General features: G+C 33.3%; 2 protein-coding genes across 2 annotated transcripts; both read right to left on the bottom strand.

The window, feature by feature from the left end:
• Nucleotides 1-342: 342 nt before the first annotated feature.
• Nucleotides 343-19,465, bottom strand: LOC136977912 (general transcription factor II-I repeat domain-containing protein 2-like). The gene is made up of 3 exons (XM_067273510.1): nt 19,308-19,465; nt 1,024-1,156; nt 343-894 (listed from the first exon to the last, which is right to left on the bottom strand). Exons 1-3 carry the CDS (start codon nt 19,463-19,465, stop codon nt 343-345), a joined length of 843 nt encoding a protein of 280 aa, XP_067129611.1.
• Nucleotides 19,466-20,372: 907 nt separating this feature from the next.
• Nucleotides 20,373-21,254, bottom strand: LOC136977903 (uncharacterized). Its single transcript, XM_067273497.1, has one exon. It carries the CDS (start codon nt 21,252-21,254, stop codon nt 20,373-20,375), a length of 882 nt encoding a protein of 293 aa, XP_067129598.1.
• Nucleotides 21,255-21,809: the final 555 nt, after the last annotated feature.

Raw genomic sequence — 21,809 nt, 5'->3', positions numbered from 1 at the left:
TATTCAGCCGATACAATTTTTAAAATCGATGATAAATGTTGATCGGTTAATCTGGAGCTTTATGAATTTTTGTTATTTTTCATTAAAAAAAATAGTTGCTGGCATAAATAAGTGCTTCCGAACATAGCCACTATATGGGTAACAAACGATAACATTTTAGGAAACCGATCTACAGATAAATATGTATAAAAATCTGGAATTCCAACATTTATATATTTTTGCTTCAACAAATTATCACAGTGGATTTCAATTAATTCCATTTGTAAGTTTTCATAAACAGTTTCAATATTGATAGATAGAGGCGAAGTAAAAAGACGAAGTTGTAATTCACAGCATTTAAAATCAGAAAAATCTTGCATCGAATTCCATTTCTAACAATTTAATTTGGTGAGCGTATTCTGTAAATTTTAATTTAGGTGATTTAAGCAATAGATATTGACAGCTTTCAAAGTGAGACAAGTTTTCTTTTTCTATTTGTTTTCGCCAAAGTGATAATTTTTGTTTGAAAGCGTTAATATTATCAAATAGCGTTGTAACAACACGATTTTTGCCTCGAAGCTTAAGATTAAGTCGATTAAGATGACTCGTAATATCAACCGAGAAAGCCAGGTCCTTTATCCATTGTCCATCTTTTAATTCGGCGCATTCGTAATTTTTTGTTTCCAAGAAAATTATGATTTCGTCCAGCAATGTGAAAAATCGTTTTAGCACTTTACGACTCGAAAGCCAATGAACTTCCGTATAATATGGTAGATCGGTGTATTCGCATTCTATATCTTCCAGAAATGAAGCAAATTGACGATTATTAAGTCCACATGCTCGAATATAATTTACAAATTTGATGACTATTTTTAAAACATGTCCGATATTTAAAACTTTGGAGCGCAGTACTTGCTGGTGAATAATACAATGAAAATGTTCAAAATTATTATTACCATGCTGTTTGCATGTTTATTTTAATCTTGCAACAACTCCTTTTGTAATACCGGTCACGATAGGTGCACCATCAGTTGCGAGACAAACCAACTTTTCCAACGGTAACTTATACTTCTTCAAAACTTCCATAAGTGCATCAAAAATATCAGCTCCGGTGGTTGTATTATGCATAGGAATGATTTCCAAAAGTTCTTCACTTATTTTTAAATTAACATCGCATCTGCGAATAAAAACAGCCAGCTGAGCGATATTTCGAATATCCGTACTTTCATCAATTGCAATAGAGTAGGGTTGAAATGTTGAATTGTGCTGATTTCTCAAATTATAGGCCATTTCATCAACTCTGCTAGCTACAGTATTTCGACTTAAACTTACACTTTAAATTTTTCTTTTTTTTTTTTTTTGTGCTGGACATAATACTTCTGCCGCTTTAATTAAGCATTCACTAATAAATTCCCCTTCGGTAAATGGTTTCGATCTGCTCGTGATTAAATGTGATAATATATAACTTTTACAGCAGCTGTATTGTCTTCAACAGATTTAGTGAATACACTTTGTTGTTTTTGAAGAATTGATTTCAATTCCGACAATTTGTCTTCACGAAGTTTTGCAACACATTGATCATAGTTTCTTTTATGATTTCTGTCATAGTGCCTTTTAAGATTATATTCCTTGGGAACTGAAATAGAGTTTTTACGTATCAAGCATAATATTTTATTCTTGTTTTGGACACAAAAATATTGCAATTCCCATTTTTCTTGAAAGTTACAATGTTCCTCTTCAATTGACCTTTTCTTACTCATTGTTCTTGAAGTTAGTCAAATTTGAAATACCTCTTTTCAAATTAAACAAAACGTTCTGACAACTATTTGACGTTACATGAACTTACAAGGTTTACGAGATTTACAAATCACAAAAATTACGACGTTTACAAAGTAGATTCACACAAACAGTCAAAGTTCCAAAAGTCACTATTTCTAGATCCGTCGAAAAGACACATTGCGACGCATACTTCGGATACAGTTACTCGGAACAATCCTCCCGTCACTCAATAGTAGACGTTATCCAACAGTCTTTCGTAGCGTCGACCAATTTGAATTGGTTGGACAAAATACAGAACGAACAAACACAAAAAGGGTGAAAATCGTACAGTTCAAAAAAGTTCAAACTTTCCACTTCAAGGGTCAAAGCTTGATATTTAAAAACTTTTAAAAAGTCTCGGTGGGCCACAACCCATGTGTTGGCAGCCCACGTGTTTGACATGCCTGTTAAAGAGAAAGCCAACAAGATTCTCAATACAGTCCATAAAGAAATTATAAACTCAAGTGAAATTTTTCTGTGTTTTAATTTCTTTTCATCCACAGTCAATTGTGCTATATGAGATGATTTTAATTAGTCTTAGAAAATATAATACAAAGACTTGTTTATTTTATTATATATCATTTTGATAAACAATAAAAAATTTGAATTGTTACGATTTTTTGTTGTAAACAATTTATAAATTCAAGGGTGATTTAGTAGGTTTTTAATACTTTATGCACCCTCCCTTGTTTTCAATTACCTCCACAACTTGTTTAGGCATTGAATCAAGCAGGTTTTGAATGTTACTTAGTTTAATTTTGTCCCAGGCATTATACAATGCAACTTTAAGCTTGTTGGATGTGTTGTATTGTTTTCCACAACAATAAACTAATGCCACAAGTTAACTCCAAAGGTTTTCAATGGGATTAAGGTCTGGACTATGTGCTGGCCAAACCATCGCTTCAATTTTTTCACGTGAAAACTACTTTGTAGTACTGGCTGACTTGTGAACAGATGCATTGTCTTGTTGATAGATCCAGTCTTGACCACCAATGAGAAAACCAAATGGGATTAGATGTTCATATAACATAGATGTACATCTCAGAATTCATTCGCCCATTAATAAATGCCAAATCTGTTTTCCCTTCATATCCGATTGCTGCCCAGATCATTACTGAACCTACACCTTGTTGTCTACTGAATTTGACCCTGGGATTCTTTCTTGTATCATGCAAATAATATGCTTGGCCATCCAGGTTAAACTTCTTGTCATCTGAGAAAACTATTTTTCTCCATTCAGTTGTCCAGGTAACATGATCTTTTGCCTATTGCAGCCTTGTTGACCGATATAACTCTGAAGTCCAAACCAAAGTTAACAATTTCATAAAGTTTATTTTTTTTATTCTTTCTCAACCTTTTCCACACAGTTTGGTGGAACACTGGAGTTGGTGAAACTGCAGCTATCTCACGAGTAGACAATAAATTATTTGTTGCAAGACTAGCAATGCGGCGATGGTCACGAGGCTGCAGACTTGGTTTTCGTCCTGTACGCTTAATTTTGCTACAATTGTCACCCTTTTTTAGTACATTTTATAATGCAGTTTGAGATCTTCCAAGTTTTGAAGCAATTTTACAAGTTAACCATCCTTTTCCCTTAAAGAAATAGATTTTTTGTATTTCACTCCCCTTGGCATTTTTGTCACTTTTTTAGTTTGAATTCTTAGACTCACCCAAAATGTTACACATACTAATTTACATAAATACATGCATAGTGGATTGTTCCATTCAGCTGTAATAATCAGTTTTGACCCTTGAGTTTATAAATTGTTTAAACAAAAAATTGTAACAATTCAAATTTTTGATTGTTTATTAAAATGATACAATACAAAGACTTGTTTATTTCATTATATAATCTTACGACTAATTAAAATCATCTCATATAGTAACAATTGACTGTAGATGAAAAGAAATTAAAACACAAAAAATTTTCACTTGAGTTTATATTTTCTTTACGGACTGTATTATACAAAAATGGCGTTCACACAATAAACAGCAATAAACCACCAAAAGTGCAAAGCTATAGTATGTACACAAGAAAAAACAAAGGGAATCAACTGCAAAAACCCACTGGGATAAAAATAGGAGACAAAAATATCCAAAATGTCCAATGCACCAAATACTTAGGTATATATTTTGATAGATCTATGAACTGGAAAATTCATATACAAGAAGCTAATAAGAATATGATTGAGAGAGCAAACTTATTGAAACCTATCAGCAGAAATTCTTGGGGAATGAGTACTAAAAATACAAGACTCATATACAAAGGAACCACGATATTATATGGAGTCCAGGTGTGGGGAGAAGCGATAGATCAAATTCACAATAAAAGGAGGCTACTCACGATTCAAAGAAAGGCCGTTATAAGAATTTGTAGGGCATATAGCAAAACTGCAACAGACGCTTTATTACTTTTGACTGAAATAAAACCAATTCACTGGAAAACAAAAGACCTCAAATGGGAGTGGAACCTCAAGAAAGAATACATAGTAGGAATGACTGAAGAAGAAATAACAATAAAAATCCAAAAAAGGTTATTCCAAATGACATACAGCTGATAGATATGGTCAATGAAAAATGAACAAAAAGTCAGACAATAGACAAATCAAAAGTTATAGAAAATCCAGCCCAACCTGAATCTTACAGAGTGAATATGAAACACCAAGAAAAATCAGAAGCAGAAACCAATGGAGAATATTCACCGATGGATTGCATACACCTTCTGGAACAGGCAGTGGCATTGTTATTAGAGACAATAACAACAAAACCAAATATCAAGCATCTATCCAGTTGGCCAATCATTGCATGATAATGCAAACAGAGATGTTTGCCATTGTTAAGGCCTTAAAGCATATCCAAAAAACCGCTACGAGGGTCAAATCAAAATATACATCGATAGTAGGGCAACACTACACATTTTAGAAAGAAAGCAAAACAACCCAAACTGGCAAATGAACCTATAATAATTTCGGCAAACAAACAAAAAGCTTGCAACTTGAACACAAACTATATGGTGTATTTTCTCAGACACATGGCAAATTTCATCACTAAGTTTTCTTCAGTTGATACGTGTATTAAGTTTTGTACACGTTTCGGGCTGTTGACGCCCCTCTTCAGCCAACTTCAAATCACAGATTTTTGCAAACAAATTTTTTTTTATTTTTTTTAATTTTTTTTTATATTTTTTTTAAAAACCTCTCTGTACATTAATTAATTTTTTATCATCTAGTCGATCTTTTTTCATCGAAGCCTGAGATTCTATTGTACAAACGAATTCTTATTGGTTTTGTTGCGTATGACTCTATTCATTTACACTATGTATATTTATCCTATTTAACAAATAAGCACGTTTTTTAAACCATTCGGCCAAAAATCTTTCAAAAAACAGTACTTCCGATTATTGTGATGCTTCAGTAATACATAAGAAATACATGTATAGTCGTTAATATAATTAAGTAATAATCGCTTATTATAGTCTACTATTAGTACAATAGTGTAAATAACATATAAATAAAATCAAATACACATTATCAATAATAAAAGTGTATTGACCTAGATTTAGAAAGGCCACCACCCCCTTCCATGCCGATCAACGTTATAATCTATAGGTCGTGTTATTTCTCTACGTCGATTTAGAAAGCTGCAGTTTTTTATTTGACAGAAAATAGACATATCTAAGTAATGTATATAACAAATTAATGGAATATTTTAAAAAATTGATATTTAAAATTAATATAACAACTGATATAAATATGAACATGCATTTTTTTAAATATTCTAAAATCTTAAATTTTATTAATTTTTTTAAACATACATGATATTTTGAAGTTAACAATCGTAAAGTGTAATATGTACGTGATAGAAAACCGAAAACAGATCATACCTACAACAATTTTTAAGCGAGATATCACAAATCGAAAAACCATTTTAAAAACCACAAAACGTCTACGCAACAGCGATGTTGTTTCGCATTATCGAGTGCACGGCTGACAAGTTAAGAAGGAAATTATTTAACAAGATGTAATTAGAAAAAACAAAAGGAGAACAAAGAAGAACGCGAGTAGGTGTCTAAGTCATCAATAAAAAGCGATCGTAGATCTAGAGCAGGGGTGGCAAACCTATGACACGCGTGACCAAAGTGGCACGTAAGAGAAATCATCTGGCACGTGACATATCATATGATTTTTGTCTTTTTCAAATCATCCTTTCTGTTTATCACCTGATCATCCTTTTTTCAATCAGATTTTTTACACTTATTCGAATTAAAGCGTATTCGTTTAATTTCTTTAAATATTTAATTTTAAATTAAATTAAATATTTAATTTCGTTTAATTTCTTTAAATTCGAAGTGTAAGACTTTGGCACACATTAACATCTTTAAAGCTAAGTGTACTTACTATATGGCATGCTGGGTCAAAAAAGTTTGCCACATCTGATCTAGAGGATGGTGTCAGATAAACCGTCCCAGGCAGATCTTTCTCATAACCTATATTGGACTCAAATTTCACCTAGAGACAGGTAAGAGATGAATATGGGACTGAAGAAGAAAAAGCCCAATCAATTAGCAATGAATCGATCCCGAAAACTTATAAAACCTCCGCCGTCGAGGACAAGAAAGCTTCCTCCAGAGTATTCCCTTTGTGATCATTGCCCTCTCTTCACAGTGCTTTCGCTCACCACTACTTTGTGCTTCTTCTCTACAACAAACTTTAGTTTGCTTCCGCCTGGGGGTTCCGCCATCGCCGGAAAAAAGAGAACATCTAAAAATGCCAAACGGACAGGACTGTGATTTTAGGACCTCATCAATAATACGTAAACATGATCATCAGAAAAAAAATAAATTCTTTGTGAAACACTCGTCCTTTTCCGCCTCCAAAAACCGCCACCCACATACGCGTAGACCTTAGATCATCCCGACGAAAAGGGAATTAAGAGAAAAACGGAGAATTACAGTGGTGTCCGAGAAATGAGATTTTAAGCCCCCAATCTCCACCAGGTCGGCAAACTTACACCAACTGCCAAGCTTCTGGACAGAAAATTGACTTTTACCCCTTCAGATTTGCAGATACAGAGTAACATGTCTGGGTATTTAACAGAGAATACCAATTCTGAACAACAAAGTGTAAGAGTTGAAACAGTTATATACAATATTTACATTACACACTTGCCAAGCTGTAATGTAAATATAAACTCATCTCACAAAGATTTCTCACAAATTTTTCATTAAATTTATGTGGATTTAAGAATGATATAATTACTAGCACAAATTTTGGTGGCACATGGCTACAGTGACCATACGTCCTTTATTTCACTGCTCTGTCCTCTAACTTTATTTATTTTCTAAAATAGGCATTTTGTGCTTTATTTTGTAAAGTCGACGCAAAGTTTCAAAAAAAATTTTTTTAATAATATATTGAACAAGTTAGTTTCGTACGCCAGTTTTATCATCGTGTCATGCATTGCTACACAGAGCGCGGTAGTGCAGTGTGTCGCCAATCGAACGGCCTTTGAAAATACCAGAGGGTGGACACTCTTCTGGCGATTTTTGTGATAGTTTTTTAACTCTCTAGTTGGCAGATAATACACTTGGATCGTCGGTGAGCATTCGTCGCCACTTGTCGGCAATCTTCGGGGGCTCGAGCACGCTACATTTTTACCGTCGAGTTTCCCTTCTCTTTATAGTACACTCCTTTTCTCTGGACAGTACACACACGGACCTCGCATCAGTTACTACACTTTTACGCAACGTTAATTAGTTACACAGGGACTGCACGTGAGTTTTTAGTCTATTATTTCTAATTTTTCGTATTTAGGTATTATTTAATTTATATTTTGTAGACCATCATGGCACCCAAAAGAAAATGCATTTTTAATCAAACATTACCAGAAGAATTTCCATTTATTAAGAAAGGAATAACAAATAGTGACATCAAATGCAGCAAATGTTTAGCCAGCTTTAATATTGCAAATAGTGGCAGATCAGCAATTACACAATATATTCAGACAGCAAAACACAAAGAAGCGGACATACAGGCTTCAACAAACAAATTGTTAAAATCATTTTTCGTTAATAAAAATTTCGACGACAACCTAAAGGATTTAGCACTAAAAGAGGCATCTTGGTGTTATCACTCAATACAACATAACTATTCATTTCGATCAAATGACTGCTCTTCTAAATTAAGGAGTGTTTTGAGGAAAAATATTCTTGTGCAAGAACGAAAACGGAAGCAACCATTTGTAATGTTTTCGCATCATATTCTTTTGAATCAATTAAAACCGACTTAAGCAAAACAAATTATATATAACTATTTATTCGGATTGTTCGAATCATGGTAATACTAAATTGTGCACAATTCTGGTCAGATATTTTTTACCCAATTGCGGTGTCAGAGTAAAAGTTTTGAATATAAGTAATCTTTCTGGAGAAACTTCAGATATACTGTAATAACAAATTGCATCAAAGATTCACTGTCAAAATTTGAAATTACTAATAAATTACTCGCTTTGTGTGCTGACAATACCAACAGCAATTTTGGTGGTTCCCAGAGAAAAGGAAAGAATAATGTTTTATTTAAAATGCAACAATCAAGTAAACATAATTTTATCAGAGTTAATTGTGTTGCCTACATATTGAACAATTGCATAAGCACAGCTGTAGATTGTCTTCCAATAGATATTGAAGTGATATTAGTAAAAATTTATTCACATTTCTATATTTATACGAGTAGAAGATTTGAAAGAATTTTGTGATGACGCAGAGGTTCAATATAGAAAGCTTCTTGGTTACAGCAAAACACGCTGGCTAATTCTTTTACCAGCTTTAGATAGAATTTTACAAACTATTTAATCCATTAAGGATTAAATAGTTTGTAAAATTCATACTTTGAAAATTCAAACTTTTTGAATCTAGAAAAATGTGCCACAATTCTGAAAAACTTTTTCAATGAAACATTAGCAGAGGAATGATTATTATTTATTCATAACCAAGCCTCAATATTTCACCAATATATATTGAAAGTTGAATCGCAGGAAATCTCAATGTGCGAAACATCCATATGTCTAAAGAAATTTAAGTTAAAGTTAGTTGAAAGAAAAAAATGAGGGGTTTTTCTTCCTATTGTTATTAGAAAAGTGATTTTAGCGTTAGGAAAATCAGAAAATATACAAGCCAAAAAATTCAAAGATGCTGTGTACACATTTTATCAAACGTGCATAGATTATCTAAATAATTGGGACACGTGTTTTATTGAAATAGAGGTGTTTGAATGGGTCACATTACGCAAAATCCGTTTGTGGGCAAAGGTAGGGAAAAGTTATATTTTTATTTCAAATCATTCGTCCGTAAATATACTCGACGGCGAATTATTTGACGAAGTTTCGTGCGTAAAAAAATGTCACAAACGAAAAGATCGACAAATGGTGACAGAATAACGAGCCCTGCCATCAAAGGTGGGTTGAGTTTTCTGAACATTTTACAGCAAAAGAAATTGCTTTCAAAAACATTTGTAAAATCGTAGAAGTTTCTTTACGTCTCCCTGGATCTAATGCCCCTGTCGAACGAATATTTTCACTAGTGAATCCCATGTGGACAAATAAAAAAACCCAGTTAAAAGTAAGCACATTAGAAGCATGTATTTCTGTCAAATACAACTTTCAAATGAACTGTATAGAATTTTATGACTTTTTAAAACATGAACTGGTGCTATTGAAAATAATTTATTCTACTGAAAAGTATCAAAATTAATGTTATTTATATTTTTACAATGTGTGTGTGTGTGTGTGTGTGTGTGTGTGTGTAATAATTAAGATTGTTTAAAATTTTAATGTATGCAATGTTGTATGCTACTATTTTCGTAATAAATGTTATAAACTTATGAATTTTATAAGGTATTTTTTTATTTTCTTCGATATGTCCTTTATTTTCCCCCAAAAAATACGGTCACTGTACACATGGCAGTACATGAATTTGAAGCAAATTGTGATAGAGTTCATTTGCTATTTATTTCTGCCAAAGAAGTTTTACTTTTCAATCCGGTTACTCCAAAGCATTACTGATACTCCAGCCTTGCTTCCTTTTGCTGCAGTAGTGATCTTTCTTCTGTAGATGCCAGCAAAACTTAAAACCATCTGACACATGTAATATAAACTCCTTTTTTGTCAGTGAGAGTAAGTTTGGCAATAATTTAAACTTTTATTTCAGGTCATATTTTTGGTCCAGGCAAGCCTAGCCTGTTTGTGCCGTGGTTTAAGGCAAGATCTTCTCTTCATTCTTTTGAATTTAGCTTTTCCAGATTGCAACAGAGCAAAGAGCAGTTGAATTTCAAACACAACCTTGCAAATGTTCTGCAATTTCCTTACAGAACATCAGTTTTTCAATGCCTATCGAAATTTCTATTTTCATTCGGAATTTCATTTCTTTCTAAAATGTTTCATTTCCTCTGCAAAAACTTGCTTATTGTTGACTTAGCTCTATCTCATCTTTCGGCTATTTAAATTTACAAAATGTCTTCGACTACCCAGACATCTACGTTAAATATTACATCACATTTTTTCCCTTAATAATACACACAAAGCATTGGAAAGTTGTTTATCAAATATTTTCACACATCTACAGCACTGATATAAATATGAACATGCAAACTTATCTGCATATATTATCCTAGAAAATATTTTTAACAAACAGTTGATAATTTTTGTGATGGTAAAATTTCTTTCTCCCAAATTAAAACAAATAAAAGTTATATGCTTCATCTTAAGAGATCACGTTGAGATGAGGCACAGTTACACGCACCATCTCGACACGATTAAAAACATTGTTTTTAATCTAGCCGAGACGGTTTTTTTAATTTAAAACAACAGTTACGGTATCGTAAGTGGTTAATTGCTTGCAATAGAGTAAATTAAGTGAAATTCCTTTAATTCATTGAACTTTTAATCACATTTCAAAAAATTAAAGAAATGGGCAAACCAAAAATACAAACTTGGAGAACATTTATTAAATAACAATTTCACTCACAGTAAAAAATGCAAACAGACAAGTCACATTTAACATGTAAATGATGTTTTATCAGGCTACAAATGGACCCAAGGTTAATACTTGATAGAAAACAAAATCCAGTTTGTGTGCAAAGACAAAATAAAATACAAATTATTTTAAGACTATGCAAAACAAAAAGTAAATAACGAAAAATAAGAGCCCATTTTGCTATTGTGAAAAAGTTAAAAAATTGAAATGTAAATTTACTAAATTTAAATACGGGTATAAATGCATCGTCGGAATGGTGTACGATTGAACATGGCACAGAAACAAGAAAACAAATATTGTGGAAATAATGCATTGTAAAACAACAGTTGTTAAGTCCTTTTAAAAGTATTGTGTTACCTTTTGTAATTTTGGTTTTTTTGAGATGTTTGTTTGTAGGCTAAACTTTGTCCTAAAAATGTACTGACAAGGATTGGAAGATCGAAATGCACATGAGAAAAATTAAAACTATTACTGTTTGTTATTTTTGTTAAGTCTTTTTATGCCAATTTATTGTTTTTAATATTTCGTCTCGGACGAAGTTGGGAAAGTACGAGAGATTATTTACAATTTTATTAAATTTTGCATATTTTTAACATAATTTTAGTAACATCTACATATTTAATTAAGCAAACGAAAAGCAATAATGAATCCCAGCATTATCATCTCAATATAAATACCAAAAATTAAAATGAAGACAAATACAACAACACAAACACTAGATTATCCTGAAAATCACACCTTGACAATATTGCAACAGTGGTTGTTAATGAAAGCATGCACGCACACAAACCATTTAAAACATAACATTATTACAACTAATCAAACTACAGCACAAATTTAACTAACATACAAATTTATTTCAAGAAACACTCACTAAATGTGCAGATTCAGACCCTACACAGAGACCAAATACCTAAAATACATAAACAGGCACAATACATAAAACTAATATCAGGCAAGAAACTAAACAAGTCTACAAAAGCAAAAATAAAAAAAATATACACCTCATATCTGGCAAAGAAATTTAATGAATTAGAAAACTTTTTGACATTCATTTTATGATCTTCAGTTTTAAATTAGAATAACTTAAGAAATTGAATGATTTAACAGAATCAAACGTAACTAAGATTTAAATATCGACTTCCCAAAACCCAATGTATTGATATTAAACCAAACAATTGCCGTAATTAATCGGGCTATTAACGTGTTACTATTGTGTTATAATTAGAAATTCTAATTATTAATGTAGAAAAAAAGAACTACAGGAATTAAGTTTATTGGATGAAGAAGTTGGGACAATTATGGATTATGAAAACCTATACCCATCTATAAAAATAGAATCCTGCTATGAAGCATTAATAGAATTTATGCTCCACAAAAACCTGGAAATTGTTACATTTACAAAAGATATGATAGAATTAGCCAAATTGATTTGTTATGAGTCCTCCTTTAGTTTTGATAAACAAGCATAGAGACAAAAGAAAGGGGTACCTATGGGAAGCCCAATGTCAGGATTATTGTGTGAACTAGTCCTACGCAACTTGGAGAAGAGCATTATCAATGGGTTCAAAACGGATATTGTATTTTACAAAAAGGTATGTGGACGACGTGTGCATTATTTGGAAAAACAACAAGAGAATACAAGAGTTTGTAGTACGTGTAATCAACAATAACAGCAGCCATGGACTAAAACTTAAACTAGAGCAAAAAAGTCACGAACAGATAATATTTTGGATATAGACATCCAATTGAAAGGAGATGGTATAACAACAGGCATCTACATAAAACCAACACACAGTCCACTATACATTCCGGCTAACTTGGACGACCTCTATGGATACAAACCGTCCACCTTTCGAACACTCGTCTGAAGAGCATATTCATATTGCTCTAATGTGCTTGACAGGATCAAAGAACTTAATAGAATTAAAGAAACACCTTCAAACTTGGAATATGAAATGAGTACAGTAGAAGGGCTAATTAAAAGATATGAAGGAGGCAATGTAGTAAGAACACAAGCAAATCGGTCTAAAATCTCAAAGTTCACCTATAATCGAAACATCGAGAACATCACGAAACAAGTATCGGACAAAAAACAATCAAAAATGGTTTTCAAAAGAACTCCTAATATATACAGTATTGTACGAAATGATAAAGACATGATTAAAACAGAAGAAAAAGCAGGCATATACAAAATTCCATTTGAAAATCAGGAATTAGGAATTAAGAAGGACTATATTGGGGTCACAAGAATGAATTTAGCTACCAGACTTAAGGAGCACAAATACGATATTAACAAAGGGCACTGCAACACGGTATTATCCCGTGTGGCGCAAGCGGAGGATTCCGTGGTTAAACGAAACGAAGAGACTATCGTTAGGACTATGCGTTCTCCATCGTTGGCAATGCACGTAGAAAAAAAATCGAAATATATAAAAGTAAATTAAAAGACGGTTGTATTAATGCCAGGGACGCGGATGGATTAGCTTCCGCACGGAAGTTCTACATAAAAGAAAAACTAAAACACAAAAATTCGTAGACCACACCTGCCCTTACACTTAGTGGCATTTTTTGTGTATTTATTTTATTTTACATAAATTATTTTTATTTTATTACATTATTTACATTGTTATTGTATTAGTTCATTTAGTATATCTGTTTTATTTTATTATTTATTTGTTGATTTATCTAGTATTTTGTTTTAAATTTAAATGTAAAAATGTTCAAACGTTTAAATATTAAGTTAAAATACGTTCGAGATTACTTGCATCCAAAGACGGCCTGTCGTATTGGGTCGAAAACGTTAATTTAACGTTTGTTTAATAATCGTTTTCTCGGCATCACGTGTCGGACGATTTATTATCTAATTATTAATTATAGCATATTAATAGCCCGATTAATTATGGCTTAGTAACTAATACCGAATTCGCGAGTAAAAACACTTTAATCCGTGTCAGTGGATTTTCTCACAGCAACTCCAAGTTATTACTTAAGACTTTATTGTAGTATATTCTTAAATAGATTATATAAATTATATATCATATGCATTTCAGGCTGTTGTAAATTCACAGCCCCTCGTTAGGCGTTAGGGCTATTAAAGACAATGCAACGATTATTAGACTTGACACTATTATGATCACAACAAATGTTTTATATGATGATTCTTTAAAAAAAAAAAAAAGAATCATCATATAAAAGATTTGTTGTGATCATAATAGTTAAATATTTAAGCAATTCTTAGAACTCCAGTACACATTCAATGTTCCCGTACAAATACAATTACAAAACCTTTAAAAAATTTTTTTAATAAAGGGTAAAAATCCATATTATAAATTATATCAGAATATCTTTAAACATAATATAGACAATAAATCTTACTTTATAATTATTACATCCAGTCTTAAATTGCTGTAGTTTTAATTTTTTATACACTCAAACCTGTTTTTGTGCGATTTGTTGTGTGTGATTTTTTGTGTGCGGTATATGAATTTCAATCAAATTGGTATACTGCACAAAAATAATTGCACAAAACTCATTGAACTTTTAAAAAAAAAAAAAAAAAAAAAAAAAAATCGCACAAAAATAGGTTTGAGTGTACACAACTTGTAAAGAAAAAGATTAACCGGTTACAATGGCTCGCTTGCATAATTGAAGTAATATATAAGTGTAATAGAGATTAACACACAATTTACAATTAAAAAAATACATGTAGCCAAAGGAAGATGTACTTACAATATTTCTAACATTTATTAAATAGGACAATAAATATACTACAAGTATTATTGTAATGTTCACCAGTACATAAACAAAAAAAAAACACTCCCACTCTATTAATTATATTGTATGTAGACTAGCACCCTCTATACCTGATACCATTGCGAGTCTATGGCCATGCCATCCGAGATATTTATTCATTTTTCTTTAAAATTTCTGTATATTCTTTAAATTTTCTTTTATATGTGTCTTTTTCATTATGTAGCATTTTAATCTTATTTCTATTTACTATACCATTATTACTTTTAGAACGTTGAAATAGTAAAAAATTATCATATTTTAGGCATATTGCCGCATCGTGCCCTTTAATTCTTTTTTCTAACGTTCTTTCAGTTTCACCAATATAAATTCCAGGGTTATTACAATGGCTTTCTATTTTATATACTGTTCCTTCCTTCTTAAGGTCATTATTTTGGTTTATGTTGTTATGTTGATTATTAATTCTGTTACATATGTTTTGAAATATTTTGTTAGTCAAAGATGAGGCCAAATTAACTTTATTTTGTTTATGATTTTTATTGCATTTTTCAAAAATATTCTATTTTTCCTTGACACTCCACACATCCGTCTCGACATTCTCATCTCCGCCACCTCCGTCTTTCTTTCTTGGGCTCTTGCTGTTGCCTATGTCTCCGCTCCATATAACATTGCAGGTCTAACAACTGATTTATACAATTTTGTTTTCGGATTGCAGCTAACTTTCTTATCGTATAACACACTGCTCGGCTTCTTCCAGTTCATCCATCCACATTGAATTCTGTGCTGCACCTCCGAGTTTAAGGATCCATTTACACGTAACGATGACCTGCCGGCACAGTAATGAGTATTTACACACGACAGTGACGTCACTTTTCGGACGATGAACTGGCTATGACAGCTATATGTTTGGATGAAGAAGAAAAAGAAATACAATCAAGAAAGCGCTACAAGTGGGTACATCAAGCATGGAGAAAAAAAATATCAACAGAATGAGAGTTTCACACACACTATAAAAAATTGAGATAATGAATCTATACTTTTTGAATATTTTCGAATGTCCCAACATGCATTTCGTATTTTATTAAAGAAAACATAGAATATATTCATTTTGTATCCAATGTCCATGTATTTTGAACGAGATAAATCAAATAGAACGTGGTGTTGATGCACAATTTCAATTAAATGTTCGTATTCATTGGAAAACAAAATTTACCATCAGTGAAACTATCGTTTCCGTCAAATGCACTTTCATCTGTCACAGTGGTGTTACAGTACCGTGAGTCTGGACAGGGTGGTTTAAAACTAGGTCAACAATTTCCCACAAACAAAAATTCACTGCACTGTGCTGGCACGTCACTGTTGCGTGTAAATGGAACTTAATCCTCCTTCCATCTCGACAAATGTCCCAAGATATTTAAAACTCGGAACCAAAGGGAGTGACGCATTTTGGATTTTAATACGGCGATACCTCGGTTTTCGTCGATAAACCGTCCAAAAACAATCGGCGAAATCCGAAACCGACGAAAACCGAGGCAATTATTTCCATACGAATCAATGTAAATCCAATTAATTCGTTCTAGACACTCCAAAACACATACCAAAAACACATTTTATAGAGAATTAATATAGCGTTAAATACTAAAAGCAATAAGAAATTAACATAAAAGACTAATTAGCATAAAGATAAAAGCACTAAGATTAAGATAACATAATTAGCATTAAGATGAAAGCAATGGAATTGTTCAGCTAGACTCGCGGGGTAAGGTCTTGTAGAAGCTAGTTAGACATGGACTTCTAGCCTATATCGCCCCTTGGTAAAGTGTCATGTAACAGTAGTTGTATGCATTTATGATGGTCGTATCGAGGGGAATAATGCCTTCTGGAAAATCCATTTAAGGGTAACTGGTCCCTATTCAGGTGTTACAGACAGGGAGAAAACCCGGAAAACTTCACATGGCCAGCCGACTCTAGTGAAGCATGAACCCACGACCAAACTCCCAGCGTTCAGGGAATGGAACCGTTGGCCAGTGGTGGGCCGTTGCGGGGTAATGTTCACACAACGAGAAATAATGCCACACTGTGCCGGAAAACGCGTGGGTTGCCCTTTGTTTTTGCAAAATTAGCAGTGAGGTCACTCGAGCACGCCGACAAAATCTGAGGCAATCGACAAAAACCAAAACAGACATTAACCAAAGTCAACGAAAACCGAGGCATTAGTGTATTACATTCGTCTCTGCCATTCAGAGTCGAATAAGCTGTTTTAGTTCTGCTAATCTTCATACACGTTTCTTCCAAACTATCGTCCAATCTTCCAGTTTCTTCTCGGCCTTGGTTTGGGAAGGTTCACACAGCACAATATCATCCGCAAACAGCATACTCCACGGAGCCTCACACTTTACATCACACACCAACACATCTATTATTGGGTCAAACAACTAAGGGCTGATCCCTGATGTAAACCAACATTAATGAAGAACCCTTCTGTAGTGCCCACACTGCTTTTAACTCGGGTCTCTGCTCCCTCGTATATTTCCTTGACGAGCCTAACATATTTTTCTGGAACATTTTTCCCTCAAACATCTCCATACCTCTTGCCTTGTTACCCTATCATAGGCCATTTCTAGATCTATGAACACCATGTGCAAGTCTTCCTGCATTTCCCTGTGCCTTTCCATCAGCAAAGATAGCATCAGTCATACTCCTTCCCAGCAAAAAGCCAAACTGTTCCTCTCCAGTCTCAAATTCCTGCCTAATCCTTCTTTCTACAATTTTCTCCCAAATCTTCATAGTGTGGGACAATAACTTTCTCCGTAATTTCTGCAATTCTGTACTAAGGATGCACCGATAAACAAAATGGCCGATACCGATTAATCGGCCAATTAGTGTTAATAATTTATTACGTTAATAGTGAGAGATCCTGGAGTTAATTATACAGTTAATTATAATGTGGAGAAAACCCATTTTTCTCTGCCTGGTATTTTTGTCTCCCTCGCAAAATCAAGAATCTCTTCCTTTGTTTGGGGAAGTTTCTAAAATAAATCTCAACAGTTAATTGTTGATGTATGGAAACTTCAACATTGTTTAAAAGCTTGAAGTGTAACTGCCCACTGGTTGAAGGATGATTTTCAGCAGGAAAGAGCTGTTTTACGAATTGTTTCCTTTGAAGGTTTCCACACAGCTACACAAATCATTGAACAGAAAAAAATTGTTCTTGAACAATATAAGTTGACAAGTGATAAGATATTCTTAGTACTGAGAGATTCTGCAGAAAATATGGTAGCTAGAATTAGGAATTGCTACTTAGAAGCATTATCATGCTTTATACATATACTGCAGCTGACACTAAACAAATGCATATTTTCTCAAGATGTGAAAACTATAATCACAGTTAATAGAAATATTGTCACACATTTTAATCATTCTGCTGTAGCTGTAAGCAAATTGAAAGATTTGCAAGACAAGTTAGGTTTGCAGAAACACAAATTAATTCAAGATGTTCCAACATGCTGGAATTCCACATACTACATGTTGCAAAAAAACTTGGAACAGCAACAAGTCCTTGTCACGTGCGATATAGATAATAAAATTCCCACATTGAGCACATATCAGTGGTCTCTTGTTGAAAAAATTGTTCTACTTTTAAAACCATTCAAAGAAATTACTGTGGAAGCCAGTAAACAAGAAACCACCTCATCTTCAATAATTCCCACAACAGAGACACTGAAATTATTCATATCAAAAACAAAGAGCAGTAGTTTCTTTAGTGGCATTAATACCACAATAGAAGAACTAGCAAATCCAATTTAAAAAAATTTTCAGAAAACAAGTCTTTATGCTTGTCACCTTAATTAGATCCAAGATTCAAAATGAAATTTCAAAAAGAAGATATGGTAGAGGTAATAAAAATATGAACAATTGATAGCTTACAAGATGTTGATAAATTCAAAATCTCAAAAAGAATTAAATTCTGAAGCTTCTACTTCTGGAGATGTTCAAGATGGAGGTGAATCTCTAACTTTTTCTGATTTATTGATGAATTTGCTTCCGGTAAACGAAAGAATGAAGAATAGCACGTTCTTTTAAAAAAAGAAAAAACAAACAAATGTTTCAATCAAGAATTAGAAACATATTTACATTTACCCCTTGAACAAAGACATAGTGGCCTATTTTTGTGGTGGAGTAGTTCAAAAGAACTTTTTCCTAATTTTAACAAAATAGCCATGAAATATTTAAGTGCACCATCATCTTCCATTGAAAGTGAAAGAATTTTTAGCACTAAAGGTACCATTTATGAGCCAGCAAGAAATGGGTTATGCTCTGAAAATGGTGAAATTCTCATGTTTTTGCATTACAATTTAAGGGTTTTACAGTTAGAAAACAAATAAAATTTAATATTCAATGTTTAAAGTATAAACTTTAAATAAAACAGATATTGTAAGATATAACATAACCTATTCAAAACTATGTATTGATAAAAGGAATAATATGAATTGTAATAAAATTTTTTACTATCAGTTTGTCATGTATTAAATAATAAATATATAACAAAAACTTATTATTTTTTATTACTAGCATTATAGGTAAAATTCTAACAAAAATACCGAAATGCAAAATTGGCCGATTATCAAAACTGATTAAATCGGGGAAATGGCCGATACCGATTAATCGGCAAAGTGGCCGATTACTTACCGATTAATCGGTGCATCCTTATTCTGTACGTCCCCGTTACCTTGAAAGATCGGCACCGGAATACTCTTCCTCCATTCGTCTGGGATCTTCTCCTGCTGCCAGTTTCTTCATAAAGTCCCAGAAGATATCAATTCCCTCCTTACCCAAACCTCTCCAAGCCTCGACCAGAATCCGATCAGTGCCTACTGCTTTCCCCATCTTCATTTTCCTAAGCACACTTTTCACTTCTCTTCTAATATCTTGCACCACTCCTTCATTTGCCTCTCCATTCTCATATAAACTTCTGGGGTTTTCTTCATTCCGTACATTCGTAAAATATTCTTTCCATCATTCCTCGACCCTTTCATAATCTTGTAATACCACTCCTTTATCATCTTTAATCAGTTTAATAGAGGTAAAATCTTTTGATGCTTATCTCTTGCTTTGGCAATTCTCATCAACTGCCTTTCATCACCTTTCCTTTTGAAAACTTTATAAGCCTCTTCAAAAGCCTTTACTTTTGCAAAAGCCACTGCCTTTTGTCAAATGGTAAGTTTCTTTATCTTCCAGCCTTCCCATTCTTTGCCTCTTTCTTTTGTTTAACTGCAGACTCGTACCTCAGCATTCCCCACCAAAGGAACTTTCCTTCTGGCAATCTCTTCCCTGAAGTTTATGCTGACATAACATTAATTTTGATTATTAAAGATATTTAATAAAAGCATTGTGCAATAACAATGTTAATAATTTTTTTGCTTGATATAAAATGGCAGATGGTATATTTACAAAATATAGAAAATACAAAAGATACAAACAGTCTTCACTTCCACTGTTTCCAACCACCAAAAACTAACAAACATTAAATACCTTCTAAAACCGATAACCGGCGTGAAATATTTTCAAAATGGCGAACGTTTTCGCTGCCCCTCCTGGGCTCGTCCTCGGGCCAATTCCTTTTGCTGGAACCGGATTCGATAATCGAATACTTTAAATAAATGGGACGTGTTCCGTTTCTAAAAGTTCGAGTACGTGCGGCAACCGCGTGCCGTTCTAAACATTTAAATTTCTTTTATTCCGTTGGGAAAACGATGCGCGCATCTTATGATAATTACGTGTGACGTATACCAATTTATGACCTTTCTTCCAATAAAAATTGCCAAGCAGTAGAGAGATTCATTTCTTCTTTGAAATTGATGCATGTTGTCGTGCGATCGGCCTTGTAAATTTCTATCTCTTCCAAAGTTCTCAGATGTTCTTGATGTTGGGTGGTGCAAATCACTCTTGCCTCATTAAAATTCGGTGTTATGTCCGGGTTTGCTGCATACGTGGACAATGCCGTTGTGTATTTATGGCGGGTAATGTCGGATTTATGCTCCTTTATTCTAGTGCATAGTGGACGTTTAGTGGACCCTACGTACAGTAATTGTTTCTGCCATCTGTCGTCTTGTAAAGGGATACTATATACTCCCAAAAGTCTATACGGGTTATGTGCGTCTTTTCCGTTTCTCGATAGGCTGTATATGGAAGGGTTTCTCCGATAAGCGATTTTAATTCCCTTTTTCTTCACAATTGCATTGTATATTGTTTTAAGGTGTGGGTTGTATGTCACCGGGGTCCTTTCTGTGTTTTCTTCCCTGGCATCTTTTTTCACTACACTTTCTTGGTTCGTTTTACTGCTTGTATGGAGGTGCCGGTTATATAACTTTTCTACGATGTTATTGTAACCGTGTTCTCTTGCTATTTTATTGATAAACGCTAATTCCTGTTGTAGAGCCTTGTTTGTGGAAGAGTGCGTGTAGGCTCTTTCTACTAAAGCCCTAAATGCAGCTATTTTATAGGAGTAGGGGTCACAGAAGTTGAAGGGAATGTACGATGGTATAGTCGTGGGTTTTCTATAGACTCCAGTTTGCACTATTCTTTTTTCAATCCTTATTTCGATATCCAAGAAGTGGATTATTTCAGGACTATGCTGCTCCATTTCCAGTTGTAGGCCATAGGGGTTGTCGTTCATGGCCGTTTTAAATTGCATTAGGTCCGGCATTGATTTCCAGAGGATAATGATGTCATCTATGTACTGTACCTTCCATATAAAATTATGTTTGAGAGAAAGGGTGACAGTGTTTTGGCTTCCAATGCTCTAATTACCATTTCACATAGAACTCCCGTTCGCCATTTTGAAAATATTTCACACCGGTTATCGGTTTTAGAAGGTATTTAATTTTTGTTTATACAACCCGGTGTGGGAGAATGTTTGTTAGTTAACTAACGCGTCTTCCTTCGCAGAGATGACCTTTTATTGTAGGCTATGAATCATAGCCTACAAAATATGCTACAATATGCAAAACAGAAGTGAAGACGTTTTTGTATCTTCTAAGTTTTTTCACTTTTTATGCTGTCAGCATTTTTATTCAAAAATCAGTGTTTTCCTACCAATGTTCCAACTATTTCCCATTCTGAAGGTTGACAAGTATGCTCTTGGCTATCTCCCCTATGTTATTTCTCAAGCATTAGAAAACAGTTAATTTTGCACCTCCTTCGGTCTGGTTGTAGAATGATATGCCGAGAT

The sequence above is a fragment of the Centruroides vittatus genome, unplaced genomic scaffold, assembly GCF_030686945.1.
Source record: "Centruroides vittatus isolate TY-2023 unplaced genomic scaffold, ASM3068694v2 contig_113, whole genome shotgun sequence".
In the NCBI taxonomy this organism is placed as follows: Eukaryota; Metazoa; Arthropoda; class Arachnida; order Scorpiones; family Buthidae; genus Centruroides; species Centruroides vittatus.
This window is presented reverse-complemented; position numbering and strand designations above follow the sequence as displayed.